The sequence below is a fragment of the Halichoerus grypus genome, chromosome 6 (assembly GCF_964656455.1).
Source record: "Halichoerus grypus chromosome 6, mHalGry1.hap1.1, whole genome shotgun sequence".
Classification (NCBI taxonomy): domain Eukaryota; kingdom Metazoa; phylum Chordata; class Mammalia; order Carnivora; family Phocidae; genus Halichoerus; species Halichoerus grypus.
This window is the reverse complement of record NC_135717.1, coordinates 106,281,757-106,306,173: the sequence shown is the minus strand read 5'-3', so window position 1 is coordinate 106,306,173 and position 24,417 is coordinate 106,281,757. Positions and strand designations below refer to the sequence as shown.

At 36.0% G+C, this 24,417-nt stretch overlaps 1 protein-coding gene across 3 annotated transcripts in view; it reads left to right on the top strand.

Annotated features, from left to right (window-relative positions):
* Positions 1-24,417, top strand: part of CPNE8 (copine 8) — a 224,155-nt gene that overhangs the window by 159,313 nt on the left and 40,425 nt on the right. For all 3 annotated transcript variants that reach the window (XM_036082452.2, XM_078075878.1, XM_036082455.2), the window contains one exon: positions 22,580-22,626. In XM_036082452.2, coding sequence (XP_035938345.1) covers positions 22,580-22,626 — 47 coding nt within the window. The remainder of the gene's footprint in view (positions 1-22,579; positions 22,627-24,417) is intronic.

Below are 24,417 nucleotides of genomic sequence, written 5' to 3'. Positions count from 1 at the left end.
TAACTTGGGAGCAGAGGAGGAGGAAGCGAGGCACTTCTGGAAACAAGCAAAAAGTATTTTGTATAGCAACCAGATGCTTAATCCCAAAATTAATACAGTATTGTATTCCCGATTGAAGGATGTTTCCTATTTTGTCAGGAGACCAACTAAAGAGATTGGATGATGGTAGATAACTTTTAATATGATTCCAAATTTCACTGAAGATGGGATTGTTGATATTGTGAAACAAGAGGCCTGTATGAAAATTTTTTTAAATTTCTAATTCTACTTTGGAGGAAGTATTTATCCAGGTGCAACAAGAAATATTAGCAAGAGCACAGGCACCCTCTTGTTCTACCAGCCCGTACTCGAGTGCAATTTGATTGTCTAGGACTACTGAAGCAAGGGAGTCCAAGGATAATTGTAAGTTTTGTAGGGCTAAAGCAGTATTGTGAGATAATTCGTCTAGAACGTTTGTTCGATTACACAGGGTGGCTTTATGATAAGCAAATCTTCCCCAAGGGGCCAACATGCCTATGGCCAGACCAATTCTAATAATTATTATACCTTAAGCCCTTTGGGTTCTATGAGAGGCAGTGGAGTTTATGGGTAGGATAGACAGATTATGTTATATGAATCCTAGGGTATGTTGTCCAGTGACCCAGGCATTGTTAACACATTTGAAGGCTAAGGTTTGGTTAGTTATTCTTCCATAAGTGTTGCCCATATAGGAAAGATAATTAAGAGGGCTGCTACTGATAAGTATATACCCTTCAGAAGCTCACCAGGATTCAGTTGCTCTTGTTTTATCATTCAGAGTGGTGCTATTGATGATGGGAAAGGAAGAGTTGGTACGGAGGGAAGATGGGGGTCCTGTACCATAAGGTTTATTGAGATCACAGTAAGAATGGAATTTGGGGGGCACCTGGGTAGCTCAGTTGCTTAAGCGTCTGACTCTTGGTTTCAGCTCTGGTCGTGATCTCAGAGTCCTGAGATAGAGCCCCGAATTAGGCTCTGTGCTGGGCATGGAGCCTGCTTAGGATTCTCTCTTTCCCTCTCCCTCTGTCCCTGCCCCCCCCCCCACTGTCTCTCTCAAATAAATAAGTCTTAAAAAAAAAAAAAGATAGAATTTGGATTTAGTTTGATCATAGCAAAACCTCTTATAAATACTCCTTTGATGGGGCTTTCTATATATCATTCCCCAGGAACTCATTGGACCTAAGTATTGATAGGAAATTTCATCATTTGTCTTCTGTTCTTGATGACCTGGCAGAGGGCAGTAACATTAGGGTATATGAATGATTGCAATTGATAGATTATACTGATCAGCTAATGCAAAAGTGAGATTTACATCTGTAGAAACCAGACTAGGTCCCAGGTGGACATATCTTATGCAAGAAGAGAAATTGTGGACAGGAGTAGCTTCAAAACAAGGAAAGGAGGCTAAAGAAAATTGGGTTAGGGCACCTTTGAGGGAGTGGGGAGGAGCAATTATATTTGACCAGAGGCATTGTGCATGATCTTAATGATCTTAATCTGTGGGGCAATCTTACTGAACTGAGGGGAGTTAAGAGGGAGTATTTTGTATTTGGTTGGAATGTATGTGGGTTATGACATACCCAGCAATTTTTTAGGGGGATCCCCTGGGCTATGGTTTGGGACAGCTTAACAATGGAGTTAGTATTCCAATCAGAGAACGTTCCATCTTTGATAGAACGTAGTAATAAGAATATTATTAACTGGTTTTTCATCTTGAATTTGTATAGGAGTTGAGAACAAAGAGTAGGGACTATAGAGTATCAAGTCTTACGAAAGCCTGAGGGTCATTAAGGAAGTCTCCATTTAAGAACTCAAACCAAGGAGGCAGCCAGAGGTCATAAATGACTTCAAGTCAGTCTTGGGTGGGGGAAATAGAATGGTGGTGAAAATGGGACAAAAGGGAAAAAATAAGAATTAAAGTAAAAGTAGGGTTCTGGCTTGGGCCTGGATTTTGAGTATCAGCTACTTCATTGGATATTGTCTGCTTCAATTCTGGGTCTTGGGATATCCTTTAAAATGGGGGTGACTCTCCAGCCATTTTTAGGATCCGAAACCCTTTTCTTTCTTTTTCTTTCTTTCTTTCTTTCTTTCTTTCTTTCTTTCTTTCTTTCTTTCTTTCTTTCTTTCTTTCTTTCTTTCTTTCTTTCTTTCTATTTATTTTTCTTAACATATAATGTATTATTTGTTTCAGGGGTAAGGGTCTGTGATTCGTCAGTCTTACACAATTCACAGTGTTCATCATAGCACATACCCTCCCCAGTGTCCATCACCCAGCCCTCCCATCCCTCCCACCCCCCTCCACTCCAGCAACTCTCAGTTTGTTTCCTGAGATTAAGAGTCTCTTATGGTTTGTCTCCCTCTCTGGTTTCATCTTGTTTCATTTTTCCCTCCCTTCCCCTATGATCCTCTGTCTTGTTTCTCAAATTCCTCGTATCAGTGAGATCATATGATAATTGTCTTTCTCTGATTGACTTATTTCTCTTAGCATAATACCTTCTAAGTTCCATCCACATCGTTGCAAATGGCAAGATTTCGTGGTTTTTTTTTTTTTTTTTTTTTGATGGCCGCATAATAACCCATTGTGTATATATGCACACCACATCTTCTTTATCCATTCATCTGTTGGTGGACATCTAGGCTCTTTCCATAGTTTGGCTATTGTGGACATTGCTACTATGGGTGCACATGCCCCTTAAGATCACTATATTTGTATCTTTGGGGTAAATACCCAGTAGTGCAATTGCTGGGTTGTAGGGTAGCTCTATTTTCAACTTCCTGAGGGACCTCTGAAGCCCTTTTTAAACGAGAAATGTGAATCTATGAGTCAGCTCCTTGTAGCTTTGCTGTGCATGAGTTGGTTGGCAATACCTGATAAGGTCCTTTCTATTTTGTCTGTAAAGAATCTTAAAGTTGATATCTCTTCAAGTATACTAGATCTCCAGGCTTAAGGTCATGAGTATTTTCTTTGTCTCCTGGGAGCACTCTGTAAAGTGAATCTTTAACAAATTTGGCCTTTTCATATATATTTGCACAAGTCCCTTACAGTACTGGAGAGTTCTCCTTATAACAAAGTCGGGGGCAAGTGACCCTCAATTAGTTTCATAGGCTGCCCAGTGATGATTTTGAATGGAGACAATTGAGCCTTGCCAGTATGGGTAGATTTTAGATTTAAAAAGACAGTGAGGCAAAGCTTTGGGCCAACATAGACCAAAGACAGTGGTTAGTTTGTCCAATTGAATTTGGATTATGCCATTAGTGTGTTGTGTTCAACTAATCTTGAGGATTAAGGATGATAGGTGCAATGAAAATGTTAAAAGGTGGGTTAGATTTTGCAGATCTTTTGGACAATTTGACCAGTACAGTGGGTTTCTTGATTACTGTGTAGCTGTTGAGGAATACTCCAATTGGGAGTGATTTTTTTTCTAATAGGTTTTTGACCACTGCGTTAGCTGTGGCTTGCCTGCAAAGGAAATGTCTTGATCCAGTGAGAAAACATACAGATCATTACCAATACATAATTACATGTGGTAAATGGGGGAAGCTGGATGAAATCAATTTGCCAGATGTCAGAAGGTCTGTTGGGAAGAGGAAATTGACCTAAGGCAGTGTGATATGGTTTTGCAGGATTGTGCAAGGGGCAAATAGTACATTTTTGAAATATTTTTTGGGCAACAGTTGGAGATGGCTTCTAATAATACTGTTGTACCCATTCGACCATTTTATGTGTGCTCCAATGTGTCATGTCATGGATAAATTTAAAAAGAGCTCTTGGGGCTCTGTTTGGTGTACAGGTTTATTTGGTCCCACCCAAAGGTTGTTTTGGAGAAGTCCTTCTAGGAGCCTCATTTCATCTGTTTCTCCCTTACATCTTCAGTCTTATTATGTTGAGTTTGTTTTACGTAATTTAGGGTTAAGGGATGAAAGTCATACAGATGGACGTTTGTGAATCAGAGGTTTGAAGTGCCACATTTTTGGTGGCCTGGTCAGCATGATTGCCCTTGGCTTCAGGGATATCAAGTTTGGAATGAGCTTGAATTTTTATAAAGCTAAGCTGAAGGGAAAGAGAATGGTGTCAAGCAGTTTTAATATTTAAGTTTTATTTTTATGGATTGTCCAGAGGATGTTGGAAACCCTCTGTTTCCAGAGCATACCAAAATCATGGGCAACCCCAAAAGCGTATATGCTGTATATAGATGGTGAGAACTTTATTTATTGCCAATTGGCATACACTTGTTAAATATGTAATTCAGCTTATTGGGCGTAACGAGCCAAGGGCAAGGAGCCTGCTTTGAAAATTTTTTCAGTGAATACTACAGAGTATCCTGCACTGTATTTTCCTTGATCATTTTTAATGTAACATCCATCAATAAACCCAGTAAAGTGTGCATTTGGGAGGGGAGATTTATGAAGGTCTAATTGAGGGGTAAATAATGAGTTATAAGGATGCAATTGTGTTCAGTTGAATCTTTGAGGGGTAAGGGAAGTAAGGTAGCAGATTGAGAGGCAGGCAACAAGAGAATGAAATGTCTCGCAAGGATATGACTGGCAGATAGATGTTCTGTGTGGTGGGAATCAAAGAGAGTTTTAACTGTATGTGGGACTAATAGCTATGGGGAGAGTTAGTACTATTTTTTTGGTGGCAGTAAGGAGTATAAAGGCAGCTGCTGGGGGATGGAGGCAGAGAGGCCAACCTTTGGCCACAGGTTCTAATTGAAGACTGTAATATCCTGTGGGGCATTGTTGGCCTCCATGCCTTTGGGTCAGGATTCCCAAGGTGTTGTTGGAAAGTTCATGGACAAAGAGAAGAAGGGCAGTTGGTAAGTAGGGTGTCCTAGACTGGGGAAGAGATAAGCTGGTTTTTTAAGGGTATGAAGGCTTCTTGGGTCTCTTGAAGCCATGGGATAGGGTCTGGAATCTTTGTAGTTAGGGGGACATTTAAGGGTTGAGCTTTGAGGGAATAATTGGGAATCCAAAGGCGACAGTATCCAGTAAGGCCCAGGAAACTCATTATTGTCTTTTAGTCTAAGCTTGAGGGAACTGGGTGATGATAGTAGTTCCGTCTGGTTCTATTTTTAGCCCATCTGGTGTTAAAAGATGGCCTAGGAATTCCACAAAGGCAGAACAGAATTGTAATTTATCTTTAGATACTTTGTTCCTTTGTTGGCTAATTGTTGGAGAAGGTATTTAGGGTCAATGTGAGAGGCCTTTAGGGTAGGGGAATATAGGGGAATATAAAAATTGTTTATATATTGTAATAATATAGATTTCCCAGGGAAATCGAAATCTTTCACATCAGCATGGAGGGTTTGAGAGAAATACGGCTTTTGGTATATCTCGGGGGTAGGGCTGTCCAAGTGTATTGTTGATTGTTCCTTGTAAAAGCAAAAAGAATTGACTTTGGGGGTCAAAGGGGATGCTGCAAAAGGCACTGTATAGGTCAAGGACAGAAAAAGTAGTTGAAGGATGTGGGGTCAGGATGTAGGGTGATGGGGTATGAATATAGTGTTAATTGCCCTAAGGTCTTGAACTCCTCTATTATGGGCTTTTTAATTGGCAAAATGGGGTATTGCAAGGTCTTGTAATGGGGATGATCAATCCTTAGTTGATAAAATCTTGAGTAAGAGGAGTTATTCCTTTAATGGCCAGAGGGCTTGAAGGATACTGCTCAATATTGAATAAGGGCTTTGGTGGAGCAATTTGAACAGTTACTGGGGAAGTTAAGAATATGTGTCCTATATTGGTAGAGGAAGTTACCCATAATTATCAGGGAGTGCATTTAGGAATGGGAAGGCAGTGAACTGATTGGAGTTTGGGCAGATAGGTAGAATGAGGAATCCTGAAGATTGAGAAGGCAGATCTAATAGCATTTCTTTTTCTTTTTCTTTTTCTTTCTCTTTTTCTTTTTCTTTTTCATGGCTGATTAGTAACCCTGATTTCTATTCCAAGGCAGGAGATTAAAAAATAGAAAGGGGTTGAGGACTGAATAAGTTGTTGCAGTGTCTATAAGAATGAAACGGTCCTCATTTTGAATTGTTACAGGAATTTCTCTTGCAGCGTTTGCTCGGAGAAAGGGAAAATCTCCTTTTTGTCCTCAGAGCATCCCTAATCTGATAAGGGAATTGTGTTTGAGATTTGTGGATGCTTTTGGAGCCACCTATCATATTTCAGGCAGTCCTGTTTGAAATGTCTAGTTTTTTTGCAAAAGAAACAGGTTTTATCAAGTTGAGCTAGATGTTTTAACTTGTGACATGGATTTAGGGTTTACTTTTTACAAAGCCATAAACTTAGTCATTTGTTTTTGACAGCTCAAAATCTATCTGCTCTTCTTTCAGTTCTTCTTCAACAGATTTTGCCAATCTTTTTAGCCGTGGTGTCAAGGGCCTAAGGCCCTTTTGGTCTGTCAGTTGGGGTCATGTTGTATGACCAGAGCTGAGATTGAATCAAGGAGGCCCTCTAGAAATACTGAATTACACAATTTGGTTGTTCTTTCATCCAATCTAGAGATTCCAGAATTTTGGACAAAAAATTTTTGGAATTTATCAAAAAACTCTAAAACAGATTCTTCCTTTTTTTTTTTTTTTTTTTTAGTACTCTTTTGTATTGTCTTCCAATTTATTTGAAGTGGCCATGTATGGGGAATCACTTTGATTAAATTTGCAGATATTTTAGAAGTTTTTTCTAGGGCCCCATTATAAGGAAGTTTAAAATCCCATAGGGAATCTTCCCATCCCGCTTTATTCATCCATTATTGGGCCTGTATAGGTCCAACAAGCATGCATACCAGTTGGTAAAGGTCAGAAGGGCCTGGAGTATAGACATTGAGAGTCAAAACTCTTCTGAATTTTAGAGGGGGTTAGGAAAGTTTCTGGAAAGATTTAGAAGTTCTCTTTTGGACCAAGGGGTGGAAGAAAGGATCTGATTATCGGGATTAGGGCCAGTAATTTCGACTTTGAAAGGTGCTATGATGTTGGTTTGGGGAGTGTTGATGGTGGAGGGTGGGGAGAAGGGGGGAAGTTTCAGAGGAGAAAAAAGGAAGTTTGGAAAGATCTGGATACAATGGAGGGGGCGGAAGCAGTGTGGTAGGGGACAGGGAATTGGAAATGGAAGATAGGGACTGGGTAATTTTTGATTTGGTGTTAGATTGTTCTGTTTTAATCTTTCTTCAATTTTTGATTTTTTTTTTCTTTTAAGGAGGTTATGATTAAGTCATTGGTTCTCTTAGAGGCTTCCAAGTACCAATTAAAATAGGCTTTCTATTGATTTTGTGAAGTAGGGTAGCTTTGCCTTTACAATTCTGCTCTTAAATACATCAATTTAGGGATATCAAAGGTGCCCAGTGGGGCAAATAAAGTTTTAAATCTTCATTAGTAATTTGAACCCAGGTTGAGAAAAACATATAGCTCCCTGGGCCATGGATTTTATACATAAAACCAGCTGGGGTGCTAGATGACTGGGGATTAGCAAAAGCTCTTTCTGAGAGATTGGTACCCATTCTGTATTGGAAGAATCCCGCCCTGAATTACTACCAGTTCTGAAGTGAGGAAATCTCCTAAAAGAAAAGTCTCCTGACCTCTTCCAAAGTGGGAGTTTGGAGATGTGAGAGGACTACACCTTAGTCACCTCCTGGGATTATAGAAGCCACGGGACGAGAGGCAGCAAGGGGCTTTGGTGCATGCTTCGGCAGGTCCAGAGGTTCACAGGGGGTACCTAGAAGGTCACTTCACATCCCATTCTCATTGACAGTTGTTGAAGAAGAACTTCAGAAGTGAGACTATGAACAAGGAAAAGGGAGACTATGAGCAAGGAAAAGGGAGACAGATCTTTATTTATGTTTGCAAATTGGGAAGGACAACCCAACTCATTGTCCCTGTCTGAAAAAGACAAGGCAAGGTGGTGTTTTTAGAACTTAAAACTGCAATGATGGAGAAATTTCAGTTAATATAGATTGCTCGGTGATTAGCCGACCTCTTTTGCTTAATATTGTAGGACAGGGAATGTAACTTCCCAGGTATCTAAACCTCAAGACATTTATCATGAGTCCAGGAAGTAGCTGCTCTTCCAGGAACTCCACAAAATGGTAGCAGTTGCAAGATGGAGTCAGAGTTGTAAACCCCTCCCTGACCCCTTTTTTTTCCTCATTGCCAACTCGCCTTAGTATTCCAATGTCTGTGCATATTTTTATCTTTAGAAGATGGGAAAATAGAAAGTTGAGTTTGTCATAAAAAATAGATTCTTATATAAGTAAACACCTTAATAGCTGTAGGTAATAGTTGATAAAGAAAGATGGTAAAACAATGGACATTTCCTTAACACTCTCTTTATAAGATTAAAAAAAAGGGCTTGAGGGTGCCCGGGTGGCTCATTTGTTAAGCATCTGCCTTCGGCTCAGGTCATGATCCCAGGGTCCTGGGATCCAGTCCCACATTGGGCTCCCTGCTGGGCAGGAAGCCTGCTTCTCCCTCTCCCACTCCCCCTGCTTGTGTTCCTGCTCTCACTATCTCTGTGTCTGTCAAATAAATAAATAAAATCTTACAGGGAAAAATGAAGGGGGGGAACCGGAGGGGGAGATGAACCATGAGAGACTGTAGACTCCGAGAAACAAACTGAGGGTTCTAGAGGGGAGGGGGTGGGGGGATGGGTTAGCCCAGTGATGGGTATTAAGGAGGGCATGTACTGCATGGAGCACTGGGTGTTACACGAAAACAGTGAATCGAGGAACACTACATCAAAAAGTAATGATGTAATGTATGGTGACTAACATAACACAATAAAATAAAATAAAATTTTAAAAAAATCTTAAAAGGTCTTGATACATCTTGCTATAATTTGTATTGAAATAATTATTTGAAGTTTAAAATGTTAAAGTTTCCTTTTGGTTTTTATTTGTTTTTTGTTTTACTTTATGAGCATATGAAACGTGTGTATGAAAGAAGTACCCTGTATGTTTTGTTAACAGTGCAAATCTAGTAATATTTTTTTTTTCAGAGAAAGAGAGGGAGAGGCCAAGGGAGAGAGAGAATCCTAAGCAGGCTCCATGCCCAGTGCGGAGCCTGAAGGGGGCCTTGATCTCACAACCCAGAGATCATGACCTGAGCCAAAATCAAGAGTTGGACGCTTAACAGGTGCCCCGCAAATCTAGTAATATTTTGATTTGAGTCTATTAGTAAAGGACATTTTCAGAATCTGTTACCAATAAATCACTTTTATTGGTTGTACACATTCTCCTTTTGAGGATTCTTAGGCTAATTAGACCAAATGTGTTTTCTACAATATCTAGAGTAATGATGGTCTTGACTATATCATACTTCCATATTTTTCTGCTGCTTACAACCTCCAAGATTTCTTTTTTTATCTTACACACTTCCTACTTACAGTACTCCCTATGCTGGAAGAAATACTAGTGACCTTTTTCTGTCAGAAGTCTGTATATAAATGGAGCCCCAACCTATGAGGTATACTTTGTCTAATCCTGTCTTCCTGAGACTTTAATAAGAACCCATTTTTTATTTTATTACATAATTAATCTAACTGGACTTAATATTAATTTCTATATGAACATATTATCTGAACAGAGCATAAAAGTATTATTTACCTATAATACATTATCTTTATATGAAGGTGTTTATAATAAATGTATCATCTTTTAAATATAAAGCAACTACACATTTACCTATTTGTACTATGTATAATACAATTATTAATATACTGTTCTTTTGATAATGAAATGCAGATTGACAGACAAAATAATTATTGTATTCTGTATGTGTATTTATGTGTCTTTGCTCTTAAAGATTTGTTAAGCAATTGAGCAAAGAATTTCAATTCTGATTTTTATTAATGATATTGTGAGGTGGCTTTATCATGACACTCCTCATGCTATATAATGGCAGGCAAATAAGTTCATATATCTAAATTTCAGTTTCCTGTAGTCCACATGAGTTTCTGTCGTTCTACAGTGTACATGAAAAATTATGTCGTTCAACTAGATTTTCCAACTCTTTCATGGCCTTAATGATACTTATTTTTCAGCATTCTGAAGTTATTGTTTGTATTCTTACAAAAGACTTACTCTAACCTATCAACTTACTATACAGTGTAATTTGCGTATAATTGTAGTTAACATCTTCTGACCACTTATGTGTCAGGCCCTGAGCTAAATGCCTCATGGGAATTAACTTTACTCATCTCTCCATTGGCCTCTTTCCCTTTATGCTCACCCACTTTCTCCTTCTTTCTATCATGAGTAATATTTTCATTGATAATTTTCTCTTTTCCCAAAAATAATTAAAAAGAAGCTCATTTAATTAACTTCTAGTCTTTATATATCTAATATTTACCATCTAATTGCTGCCAGTCAAAAATACAGTTTAAAAAAAAATACAGTAATTTACATAGCCTAACGGAAAGTGATGTCTTGGCATGCAGAGTATCTAAGGATTTTATTATTAGATATTTATGAAGATTTAAACTTTAATTAACTGTGAGTTATGGAGATTGATCAGAATATTTACTTCATAGGATACTTGGGTTCTGATTAAAGAAATGAAGAGTAGATTTTCATGTTCTATCTTTCTTAAAAATCTCTATTGGTATAAAAATAATGTTATAGCAATTTGAAAGGAGAACATCAATATGAAAACCAAGGTGGAAGTGTAGCTACAAACATCTAATCCAGATATTTTAGTACATTATTTTTATTTTTCTTGATAGATTTTCTATCAGTTTTTTTTTTTTTTTCACCTGTTTAGACATTGTAACATTTTGGGCTTTCTGCCCTTGCTATTAAGAAATCTCAACCTCAAGTAGATAAATGCACTGTAGTGATGGAAAATCATATAAAAAGCAGACACATAATTATACAAAATTTCTGAATAATAGCAAAATAGAATATAATGAGCTGCACTCATTTCAAATTAGAATTAATTGTAATAATTGGCAATTAATTATGTACAGTTTCAATAAATGGCTACTGACTCTTGTGAATTCCTGGTCTCTTACAATTTAAAAAATTCTGAAAACTGTTAAACACCGTGGTTATATTTCGTATTCTTCTTTTTTTTTCAAAAATAATAAAATACTTTTATTTTATCTTATTTTATTAGTGTTTTGGGAGAAAGAAGTGTTAGGTCTCCCACATTTTAAACATAAAAATCTTTTGTGTTTCACATTATAAACATAAAATGTGAAATGGTAAAAAGAAGAGTTAGGCAAAGTGAACATAATTTATGAAGCTACGTCCTTTGTAATCATACCTCCTAGAGATAATCATAGTTACATGTTTATTTGTTCTGAAACACACAATTTTTTTTGTAACATTGGGATCACACTGCATAATGTTGTATAATGTATATTTTGCTCATTAAATATATTGTGTATATATATTTCTGTATCATTATTTATGTGTCTACCTTATTTTAACAGTTTTCCATTGTTTGGATGTACATAATTTAGTTAAAAATTTTCTGTGAGATATACTTTAGTTGCATCCATTTTATATTCCTATTATAAACAAGGTTGCAATGGTAAAACCCTGGTGCATACCTTCTCGGCATGTTATTAAGCATGTCTACAGGGTCATTTCCTAGAAATAATGTTGTTGGATGAAATGGTATGTGTATTTTATAATTTGTTAGATATCTCTAAGTTGCTGAGAGGGTAGTAATAATAATAATTTACACTCCTCTAACACTTTCATTTGTATATGAAAGTTTACTATATCCTTACCTTGTTAAACATTGTGCCACTCCTTTTATACTTTTGCTAATTTAATAAATGGTATAAGTCATTGTCAGTTTTTATCTGTGAAACCTGTTTATTAGCTATTGTGATCTTTTGTAAAAGCTCATGTCTTTGGAAACCTAGGTTTCAGAAACTTTTTTTTTTTTTTGCTTTTCTTCTGCTCCTTCTTCTCCTAGTTCCACCTAAAAGACTTGAGTATTTTTAACTGAGGACAGAAGACAGAAAGGTAGCTGGCAGCTACATCCTTATAGTGTGGTCGACACATCAGCTAAACTTCCCCAATATTCACATCTTGGCCTTTGATAGAACTCCTCTTCTGCACACATCTAATGAGATTCTTAATTTAGCCATCAGTTCTTGCCTTTTGTCCATGATTACGTTGGAGAAGATCAATGAAATAAGCTGACACTTTGGGCTGCCATCAACCAAGCAACCCCAAAGTAGTATTTGGGAGGTCATATTCGTACATTTGAAGATTTGTGGGATTATCAAGGTTAGCTTTTTTTTAAGAGAATGCTCTACCATATTTCCAAATAAGTATGATATTTCGGAAGTGATTGGAGCAAGGTGTTCAATTCCATTTTGTTTTTATAATATATTGTAGTAACTACTCACTTTTAACTTAAGATATTAAGATAATCAGTATTTGTTACCAATATTTGTGGATTGTTTTGTTGCTAACTTGGGTTAGCATCATTGTTGCTAATTTGGGTGGCATCAATTCAGGGACCTATTCACCATATCCTTTCTAATCTAGGAGAAACTATTGTTAACTTATGATCATGCTGAACCTGAGCTGACTTAGGTAGAGGTCTTCAAAAAGGTAAAAAAAATCAACATATAAAATATGAGTAGCAATTGATACTTTGGGCTAGCTCTGGGCTTTCCAAAAGAAAGTTAGTTGAGATTTTCCTGCATTCATTTTGTGCTCTGCATTAATTTTGTAAAACATTTTCCTTACACTCGGATATGTGGGAGCATGAGAAAAGAGAAAGGGGGCAAACAGGTGACTGATGTAGAATATGTAGGACTAACAGCTTGTGATTAAACTCTTCTTGAATTGCCTTTAAAATTTCATCTCTCTTCTTGTTTCAGCTCACAAAAAAATAATTCAATAGAAAATTATAAAAATGTTGTTATTTGTTTTCTCATGAATCCAAGTAGATATTATGCAGAGTTAAGAATGAACACATTTAAATACCAAACAAAATTGTTTTCATAGTCCTTTAATATCTCGCCATTCAAAGGAGCATTATAGACCTAATTTCTAGTTTTGGATATTCTAGGCTTCCATTACTTTAGTTGTTATTGATGTAGATATTTACATGAAAATATAACCCTGATTGTTTGTGAAACCATATTGTTAGCTTGTTACTTTTCATTCACAGTCTCAGTTGCTAAAACACTCTTGTTTGGCTGCAATCATCAGGTTTAAGAATTCAGGTATACAGTGAGCAGATGAGACAGATGCATTCTAAATCAGCCAAGCTCCAATTTTCATGCAAATATTCTCTGAAATAAAAATCTAATTCTTAGGACTTCTTTTTGGTTAAGCAGTACCGTGCTTTTCCTGGAGCATAAGATATATTTTACGACTTGAAGTCATAAAGAACTTTATTTTCTAAATAGAAGAATAATATCTGCAAAGGATGTCTTACAGTATAGTAATAAAAACTGATTGTCCCCTCTGGATTGTTGACCCTGGGGTCATTTTTTGAAATGATACTGTGTACATTTGTCCCAGTGATTATGTTATTTCTGTTTGCTTATTAAGAAATAATTTTGAATATTAAAAGTCTGATATAATTGGGAACTAAAGATATTTACTGAGTAATCTTTAATCTATGGCCTTGAATACCTAATAACTATTAATAAGGACAATGTCAGATTCATATAAAGTCACAGACTGTTCTGAAATCTAAGATTCTGCTCTAGAGTAGCATTATCATTATTATAATTATTATCTGTAAAATGGGTTTACTTACTTCTACAGATTTGTAAAATATATGTTTCTATATTTCCAATGACTCTATACACTATACAGATACACTATAAGTATCTCAGGGCAGAATCATAAATATCAATTTGGTTAAGTCCTCTAGATATCTTAAGTCTTCATGAAACTCTTCACTCCACCACCACCATGTCCAAGAACAAATATCTCTAAAGTTTTACACACCTCTTTGACTGGCAGATGAAGGGGGAAACAGATCACAAATTCTGCATACTGAGTCCCTCTAAGTTACCAGAATTTCATGTCAACATGGAACCCTACTCCATGCTTTTTATCAGACTATTGAATGTATTTAGAAACTTGCAGGACTACAGACTGCCCTTTTCTTCCTCTGAAGAAAGCCCGAACTCTCATCCAACTGATTCCAATGAGTTACAGAAGTCCCTACCACTTATATTGAGTGGTTCCTAGTTTCGTTGGTGTTATTTTAATCTGTCCCTTATATTATATGACTTGTCTTCTCAAAAAGACTGGCAATTTTAAAATATTTTTATAGAGCTGAACGCCAAGTAGCCACTGAATAAATCCAGGTTGATGAGAAAGCCATTTTAAACCTGACTGTCCACCCTTTCCCCCAAATCTCTTAGCATAATGAAACATTATAATAAATAGGACTTTTTAACAAAGAGTGTGACAATTCATTGAATTAGGTAATATGCCTTTCTGGCTCTCTCAGAATTTATCATCTTGTGACATTCCTCTTTCCACAATGCATACCACAATCACCAAATAAAACAGATGAACCACGCTTTCTGGGATAAGAAGAAAATGCTTTTATGTTGCCTCTGCCAGAAGTTATCTCCATTTAACTCATATCTAGGTTTGTAGTGACTTGGAGGAAAGACAAGATCAAGATTAGAAGCATGGAACTTGGGGTGCCTGGGTGGCTCAGTTGGTTAAGAGTCTGCCTTCCGCTCAGGTCACGGTCCCAGGGTCCTGGGATTGAACCCAGCTGCAGGCTTCCTGTTCGGCGGGGAGTCTGCTTCTCCCTCTGCCTCTGCCCCTCCTCCCCACTCATGCGCATGCGCTCTCTCTCTCTCTCTCTCAAGTAAATAAATAAAATCTTTAAAAAAAAAAAAAAAAGAAGAAGCAGCAGCAGCACAGGACTGTTTGTTTCCCTCACATCTTAGCAGAAAGGGACCACAAGAGAGAGGGTAATAGGCAAGATGCTCACTGGGCAAGTTCTGGGAAATTAATAGGTAAATATTTGGCCAGAGTCAAGTCAATTGCAAAGATGCAGTTGCTGATAACTGAGGCAGTGCATAGTAGTGACCAAGAATTTAGGTGCTGGCATGAACTGCCTAGTTCAAATCTTAGATCTGCCTCTTATTATCATACCTGTTTCCCTTTATATGAAATAGGAATAAAATAGTGCCTATCTCATGGAATGGCTATGTGGATTAAATGAGTTAACGCTCAATAAATGCTAGCTACCATTTTTCTGAATAATTTGAATTTGTTTAAAGTTCCAATGTCTCTTATCTCGTTTGGTCTTCATAATATTGTTGGTGGTAATTGTCCTAGTTATCAGAGACTTGGAGAGAAAAAAAGATATATTCAAATTTACGAAGTCAATAAATGTTAATTTTTTTATAGTTCACTTCTCTATGGAGGGATGCCAAGACATTCCTTCCATTCCAGTCTCAACCCAAACCCTTGACCCTGATTCTACAACTTGTCTGAAATTAGAGATAAAAAGTTTATATTCCACTTTTGAAGTAAGAAATCTTGGGGTGGGGGGGAAGAGGTACCTACCTATCCTAAGCTAATTTTAAAGGCTAAAGTGGGCTTCTTGATATTGCTTATTTTAAGGGTAAGTTGAATATCAGTAAGTCCTGTAATACTAACAAGCTCCATAAAGATTTCTTTCCCTTAAAAATACTTGAAGCAAGTGTGATGATGTTGTAAAATGTTTCCCTTACTTTTATAAAATTGGCAGCTTTGTATTGTATAGGTTGCCCCAGGAAGCACATCTTGCCAGGACATGCAATACTGTAAGGGGTTTGTTTTTTTTCTAACCCAGTTTCTTATTTGAAAACTGAATATACATGTCTAAGATTTTTTATGGTGTTTCTTGTTGTGGCACCCAAGTGTTCAGCATTCATCAAATCAGTGGAGAGCTAAACCCTGCAGTGCTGAATGGGGCTAAATCTAATAAAAAACAAAGCCATTCTGCCTTCTATAAATACATTCACATAGAGTATTATCATATATGAACTAAACTCATCTAAACTAAGATTTAGAAAGGAAACTTACAAATATTAAGACTCATAAACTTTGTTTTGGTTAATGCATGATACTAATTTTTATGCATGTTTAAATGCATGCTTGAAAAAGCTAGACATGTCCAGTGGCATCTTTTTAAGTGTGGTTTCATTGACAGCTGATGTTATTTTTCAGATGATTTTTTTCAGAGCCATTTATTTCAGAGTCCAAGAAAACTGCATGTAGGCTTCGTCATCAGAACTAGCACTAATTTAGCCCAAATACTGACAATCTGTTTTGTATCAGGCAGTTTCTTAGTTATGTTTTATGATCAGAGTGTGCATTTCCAGCCACACTATCTCTAAAATAGTTCTGGTGGGCGCTTAGACCTGGTGGGCAGGTTGTGGTAGAGCAGGAGCGTTTTATCACTTATATCGCTTAGAATTGCTGGTTTATGGTTATAATAAAATGTAGACTGAGTATTAGAAGATTGCAGTATTGGTTTTAAGTCATCTAGAGACAACGCACTTCTTACTGCCTACACTGGTTGGGAGTTTATTACCCCATCCTTGATACGCCACTGACCAACACTATGGGAAGAATTAATGAAAGAGAAGTATGTGTTCATGTTAAGAGAGAACTGTCTTTTCTGACCCAACAGAGGAAAGGATTAATTTGAGCCAGGAAAGGATGACATGGATTGCTCAGGAAATTTGTCCTCCAGCATGTAGAATATTTGTTAATGAGCAGGTACCTCAGGGTTTTATTTTTATTAATTAGAGGACTTCGTCAATGTAACAATTACCTGTTTATCATTTGAGAAAACTAGGGCTTAGAGACTTGGAAATTTTGCCGAGGTTTCCAACTCCAATCTGTGATTCAGAAGTTCCAGAATCTTTCTACTAAGGATGATTACCTCATCAGCATCTACCTCACTTTAAGTGGGACTGTTGGATAGTGCTTGCATTTTTTATTTGGGTGATGTTTTGTTTATTTTGATTATGTCGCTTGTAGATATTTTCTAAACCAGTGATTTGAAAAAAGTTGGCCACCTTGCATACCTTTCTTGATAAGAAGCTCTTGAACTACAAGGCCTTGTGAAGTTGAACTTTGGAACCCTCTTACTGTGTTAAAAAAAAAAAAAAAAAGGATACTGAAATCAGTCTTCAAAGTCCAGAGAAAGCACAAAGGTTTGGTAATTGATGAAAACTAGATTTAGTAAGGACCAAGAATATTAGTGTAAATAGTTGAAGAACCACATCGTTGGTCTCATTATTTTTTACTCTGACTTCTGACATTTTACTGAGCCATCAGAAATCCAGACTGTTTGGAAGGATAGAAAAGAAAACAAGGCAGGGATCAAAGCTTACAATTACTTCATTCCAAGGGAATTTGAGGAAGTACCCAGATAACACCTCCTGACAAGGCTAGATTATTTGTGCTGCAGTTTTGGGTTGGGCAGGTTGAGACCTTTAGCAGCTGGTGTGAAGGGAAGGAAATCTGACATGGGAGGGTCAGGTTCTCAGAAATAACCTGAAATTCTGGTAGGTCCAGAAATTTGATAAGCGAATGCACTCCAGTTTTCAAAGAAGTATGCTAACTCAGATCCCCAAAAGCTAGCATCAGTAATGGTGATAACAAGCATAACAACTGCTCATTGAGTGCCTACTTAAAGGACAGGTGCTTGTCCTCAAAACAACAATCCAAGGAAGGTTTTATTATCCTAAACTTACTATAAAGGAGCTGCAGGGAGGTTCAATAGCTTTCCCAAGATCATGTTGCAAGTAGGTGAAAGTGTTTATATTTGAATTTGCATTTGTGTATCTCAAAGCTTGCCGTCATTCTAGATCTTACTTGCTGAGGGCAGTTAAACCTGTGAGTAGTTTATGAGCATGGGAAGCAGGAATTTTGAAGATGCAATGAAATTTGGATCAGGCAGTTGTGTTTATTGTCATTTAGGTAGGTGAACTACCTTTAAGAAAAAGAGAAAAGGTAAGAAAGGAAAGGGTGTAAGATTTAGCCCATGGTGAGCTAGGGGTAGGAAGGATTGGGCTGGATAATGGTCCCTGAGGCAAGTGAACCAGGGATTCAGGGTAGATTCCAGAACCAAAGTGAGAACAAGAATGCATGTCAGTATTTCGAGGAAGAAGCGTAGTCTTGGTGCCAGTGTGGCAAGAATAAGAGGAATCTTAGAGCTAAGTGGGCATCTCAGTTTCATTTAGAGGTTCTAAATTCCAACAGCTAGTGGATCTGAACCTGAGTTTGTCAAGATTAAAGAAGGATGGCTGACAGTTCATCTTTCATACTGATAATGTTCAATTTGTGCAGCTGAACGGAATTTGAAATTGGGAAGAAAGTAAAACAGTCCTTCTGCACACCCCCATCACAGTTGTTAGTTCTCAATAATAAATACGTAATGACAACCACAGAAAAGTTGTCTAAGATGGCATTACTGTGTGTGTGTGTGTGCGGGCACGTGTGTGTGCGGGCACGTGTGTGCGCGCGTGCAGATACACAGGCGAATGTGTAGTATTCTTTGACATACACATATAAACTTGTTTTCTATGGATCTTTGCTGTGCTAGTTAAATCTTCCATCTTGACATCTGATTTGTCATTTACAGCTTTTGGAAAGGTGGCAGAGTAAAATAAGGACATTTCCAAGTATATATTTTAGCAGTACTAGGACATATGCATCAGGAAGTCTTATGAGATGTTACTATTAACTCATGAAATTTGGCAGGCATCCCTTTTTTATACTCTAAAGTATAATACTACTATCTAGGTTTCTTGAAATCCTGCTCCTTCTTGTCTGCTTCTAAAATGCAAAATGACAACTAAACTAACACTTCCTAAGCAGAATGTTTCAAGGATTTATATGTGATCATTTTATGAATATTCTGCCAGGAGTCATCTTGTGTGAATTCAGATTTTTTACTTTGATGAGCGATTGATTTTTTTCTTCTAACATTAGCCTTCATGCAATATTGAAGAATGAAAAAGGGTAATAGGATTACCGAAGAAGATGTTTTGTTTGGTTTACCTCTATGACACAAATCATTTATCAAAGTCTACAAGAAATCTGTCTTAATAGCCTAAAGTTATAGTATTGCTAGCAACTTTCTTTAAAAACTTTTATTAGTGGGGCGCCTAGATGGCTCAGTTGGTTAACCACTGACTCTTGATTTCGGCTCAGGTCCTGATCTCAGGGTTGTGAGATCAGCCCTATGTGGGGCTCTGCACTGGGCGTGGAGCCTGCTTAAGATTCTCTGCCCCACCCCACTCCTGCCCCTGCTTGTGCACAGGTGCACTCTCTCTCTAAAAAAAAAAACAAACAAAACATATTTGTTAATATTTTCAAAATAACATAGAATGTGACAGTTGGTATAGCAAGTATACATTATAATATGAATGGAAACTTGGGAATCATGGGAATGAATAAGCTGTTACCCACAGTAAGTGCACAGTTGAGTTTTAAGTTACACTATTGATTGTGAATTCAATGATAAACCGCTGTACTGTTTTTTGTCATTGCTTTTAATAGTAGAAAGCTGGAACTGTAAGCTCTAGAGGTTCAAGGATAGTTTTGGTGTGCTCCTATTTTCTTAACACAGTGCCTGGCAATCAGAAGATGCTCTGTAAATGTTGAATTGTAATTTTTTAAATGGAAAAACCCGAATGGTGTGGTTAAGAGGCTCCCCCTTTCTTTTCTCCTTCCTTCTTTTCTTCCTTTTTTAAAATTTTCTTTTCTTTTTAACACTTCATTATTTTTTGGTACCTAATCTGCTTGGTTTTGTAATTTAGCTTATTTAGCTACCTAGACATTTTGTTAGCTAGAGGCTTCAGTAAGGCAGTTTAATAATATATATCTCCTCTTTTTTATTCTTTTTTTTTTTAAAGATTTTATTTATTTGACGCAGAGAGAGCGACAGCGAGAGAGGGAACACAAGCAGGGGGAGTGGGAGAGGGAGAAGCAGGCCTCCCACGTAGCAGGGAGCCTGATGCGGGGCTCGATCCCAGGACCCTGGGATCATGACCTGAGCCAAAGGCAGACGCTTAACGACTGAGCCACCCAGGCGCCCCTCCTCTTTTTTATTCTTATGTACAGTATAGTTCTTTAGTTGGTAGCCATGCCTTTTCCTTATAGTTTTGCTAGGCAGAACTTTGGCTCTGAAAGGACCATTGTATCTCTGATTATTGAAATTTTTTACCTGCAACTAATGCTTCTAAGAAGTTGGTGGTTATGCTACCCATCTTGGGCTGTCCTGGAGAACATATTAGAAGCAATCATAAATTGAATGCATTCATTCACCCAATAAATACAGTGAGGTTCCAATATTGGCAAAGCATTTTGCAGACCCTGTTGCAAGAGACAGCTGAATCAAGACAAGGTATCTATTCCTACAACCTAAGGGAGATCAAACCGAAGACTCAATTCCTAAATTGACCTTTATAATGTGCTAAAACATACGTTCTTGCAGCTCAGAGTTTTCATTTCTAAAGAGGTGTCATTTGGAAAAAGTAACATAAAAAGGCATTTGTACTGATAATTTTGTGATTTATATATTTAACAACATACTTGATACAAGGGCTAATTTGGCCAAGCAGAAGAATGTGCCCTGGCATTCTTATCATTAAGGATATTTGCATAGTATCATTTTTATGTTTGTGACATAATAATTACTATCTTTTATTATGTTATTACAGTCAAGCAGTTTACAAATATTTAGTTGTAGAAATAGAGTAGTATGGAGTTTATGAATATGGTCTTTGAGGTTTGATGTGAATTCAAATTTCAGTACTGGCATTTATTACACATTAAGTTTTGTGAGCATAGTGTTCATTGTCTATAAAAGGAGAATAATAGTATCTTTAAAAAATTATGAAGTTAGTTGATAAAAGCTATGTAAAAGCACGTTTTATATGCTTATACATAATATATATATATATAATGTGTTACATATATACACATATATAAATATATAAAGATATAATATTTCATTTAGTTTTTCTGTTAGTTCTTGTTATTGTTGTGTGCCAGGCACCTGACCTCTGAGAATTTTGAAACTTGGCTAATGTCAGCAACTGAGTTGCTGTAATTCAAACCCTGTTTTTTCAGACTCAAAAGCTGTACCCTTTCTGATACATCTTACCACCCTGTATTACAGTCACTTCTTTCCCTAGCGGTAGAATGACGAAGCAGTGTGCTGATGGTGACTGTTCTTTTCAATTCCTCAAAGGGACTTACTATCTCAAAATGTTCTCCCAAATGTCTCATTATAGTCTTTTTCTAAAAGTTTTTAACTCCTTTTGGTTCATACTGGTTAGTGGTATGCTCCAAATTAGCCTATATTCTTAGCCTATAAACCTAATTTCTACTGTGAGGAAAAAAATTACCTTATAGCTATAAAGAGAATCTATATTAGTTTTTATTAAATGTAAAGCACAAACGGTTGTTCATTCCTTAGGAAAAAAAAAATGTGTGAATTTGTTTCAATACCTGAGTAGTATTTAGGGATTTTAAAACTGAATTTTTAGAAAAAGAAGGAAATATTACTATAATTTATGCTAAGAAAACTATAAGGGACCCTATGCTGTAGTACCCATCATCATCGTCATCATCATCAACAACAACACCATTTAAACAGCAGTTCCAAACTTTGAAGTGTGAAATAAGTTGTGCAATGTGCCAAAAGTAATGTTTCTAAAAATAAGGTGATTTATAGTACTCATGTTTTCAAATGACTTACTTTTTAAATTTTTTTTAAATTAGATGTGATTGCAGGTTATCCCAGTAATCATATCATTGTTGCTTATTTTTGTTTTTTTGCCTTCTTTTGTAAGAAAGAGGTAGAATTACATATAGGAGTCGGAGATGTATCCAAAGGAGTGAATTTTTTATGCAAATACCACCTCTTTGGTTTCTATCAGAAAATAAAAAAGAAGATAAAAGAACTAACCCAGTAAAATAATTTGGGGTAACTACCATGTGCTGAAAATTTATATTATATATAACCAACATCAGCTATATAAATATTTATCTATGTCTATAAATTCACACACACAGGAATGCTGTGAGTACTGAGGGATAGATTAGTATCTGAAATACTGCATTTCTGAAGAAAGCAGAAGAAAATCTTGTGTATTCAGTGTTGTGAAAAGAATTAGTTTAAGGAATGATATGATTAGAGATGATTTTAGCTCTGCCACACTTCTAAGGGTATAATGATTCAACAATGACTACAGAATGGTTTTAAAAGCAAATTGATAATAAATGCTGACATTGGAGACTGGCAAATCATTATTTGCAGTTTGACTGACTTCTTTATTATGAGCCCCTCACTTAGTTATTGTGTTCCCAAATAGGAGCTATTTTTATTCCTGAGACTTTGTTTCTTATTTTACAGTTGTATGATTGTAAAGATATCTTGCCCAGTTTTTACCTTCTAAAACTGCCTGTCCTGATGCTATCCAGTGTTTACTGAATATCCCTGCTAATAATAACATTTAGGAAATTTAATGATGTTAAAAAATTTGATAACACAAGTGGAAATCAAACTCTTTTCTATGAGATTAATTATTAATGATTCTTATTTACTTCTAGAACGCAAATCAATTTCACAGTGGCTATTGATTTTACAGCATCAAATGGTGAGTATTATGACTATCACTAGTACAAAATATCAGCAATGAATTGAAATATAAAGATTTATCTTCATGAGGTTAGATATTTTATTCCTATATTTACATACTTCTGAAGTGTGTCATATAAAATTCAGGTCATGTTTCCTTTCTTTTTACTATAATGAAATAGTTAGGTATACAAATGACTAGAAGAAATATAAAAAAAGGCCTAATACTCCCATTCAAATTTATTAAATATTGAACTACTATAATTTTTGTTTCAGATATTTTTAGAAAGAAAATCTGAGATCTAGTTAAGCCCATTGTGTACTTTGGCCCCATTTCTTTGACCCTCCCTTTGTCTTCATACATAATTATAATGCTGAAGTGTGTTGAATTATCTTCATTTTATAGTACTTTTGTGTGTATTAATATACATAAACGCAATTCAAATCATGTACTTTATGCAACTCACTTCATTTTTACTTGACTATTTTTAAGAATTACTCATTTTAACACATTTATATTTAATTAAAGGGGATTATCATATAATATCCCATGTATAGATATTCATAATTTGTTTGTCAAACATTTCAAGAAAGAAAAGATAGTGAACTTTTTAAAATTTTATTTTGAAGTACCATTGTATGAAACAGATCATTTGAATTGAGTTATTATGTATCATAAGAACATGAATCTCATTGTTTTAATTTTTACCAGACTTTGCCATCAGTTATATTTATCAGTTTTTTCCCCAAATTACTTATTGTGCTTATGGCTCTCACATTATTTTCTCTTTACCTCACATTTCTTGCACTTTGAGTCACATTTTACAAAGTAATAGAATTTTTAGGTAAGGAAGAACCTTAGCGATCACTTACTCCAACCCATCCTCTTATACAAATGAGGAAACTCATATCCAGAAAATCATTTTACTAACTACATCTTGGCTTGTTAATACTAGTTAAGAACAGAGATGAGCAGATCGAAATCTAATTTAACTCACCTTTGGTTTCATGTTAAGTATATTCTCCAACACTTTGACTTCAAGTTAATTAATTTTATTCATGTATTTTATTCAGTAAAATATGAAATATAGAAATAAAACCTAAAGTCTAAATGGGTTAAAATACTAGCTTTTGTTCACTGATGAATATTAGCATAACAACTAGAAGAGCAAAAATCTATTGAATAATAAGACGCAAACTCTTGAAACTGACTTAAAAAGGTACAATCTGAATAGACCTATAATAAGAGATTGAATTCATAATAAAAAAACTATCCACAAAGTTTACCTGGGTCCAGGTCCAGATAAACTACACTGGTGAATTCTACCAAAGAAGAACAGATATAAATTCTTCACAAACTCCTCCAAAAAATACAAGAGGAGAGAAAACTTCCCAACTCAACATATGAAGTTAGTATTACCTTGATACCAAAACTAGACAAAGAAAAGAATAACTAAAGATCAATATCTTTTATGGATATGGATATAACAATCCTCAATAAAACACTACCAAGTTGAATCCAGCAACTTAAAAAGAAAATTATACACCCTGAGGAAGTAAAATTTATCTCAGGAATGCAAGGTTGGCTTAATATTCAAAAATCAAATAACTTACCGTATCAATAGAAGAAAATGTAAAAATCACATCCTGTCAATTGGTGCAGAAAAAAAGCATTTTGCAAAGTCCAACACATTTTCAGGATAAAAACACTTAACAAACTATAAATAGAAGTTGACTTTCTAATCTTATGAAGGGAAAATATGAAAAACCCATACCTAACATAGCTTAATGCATTCCCCCTAAAATGAGA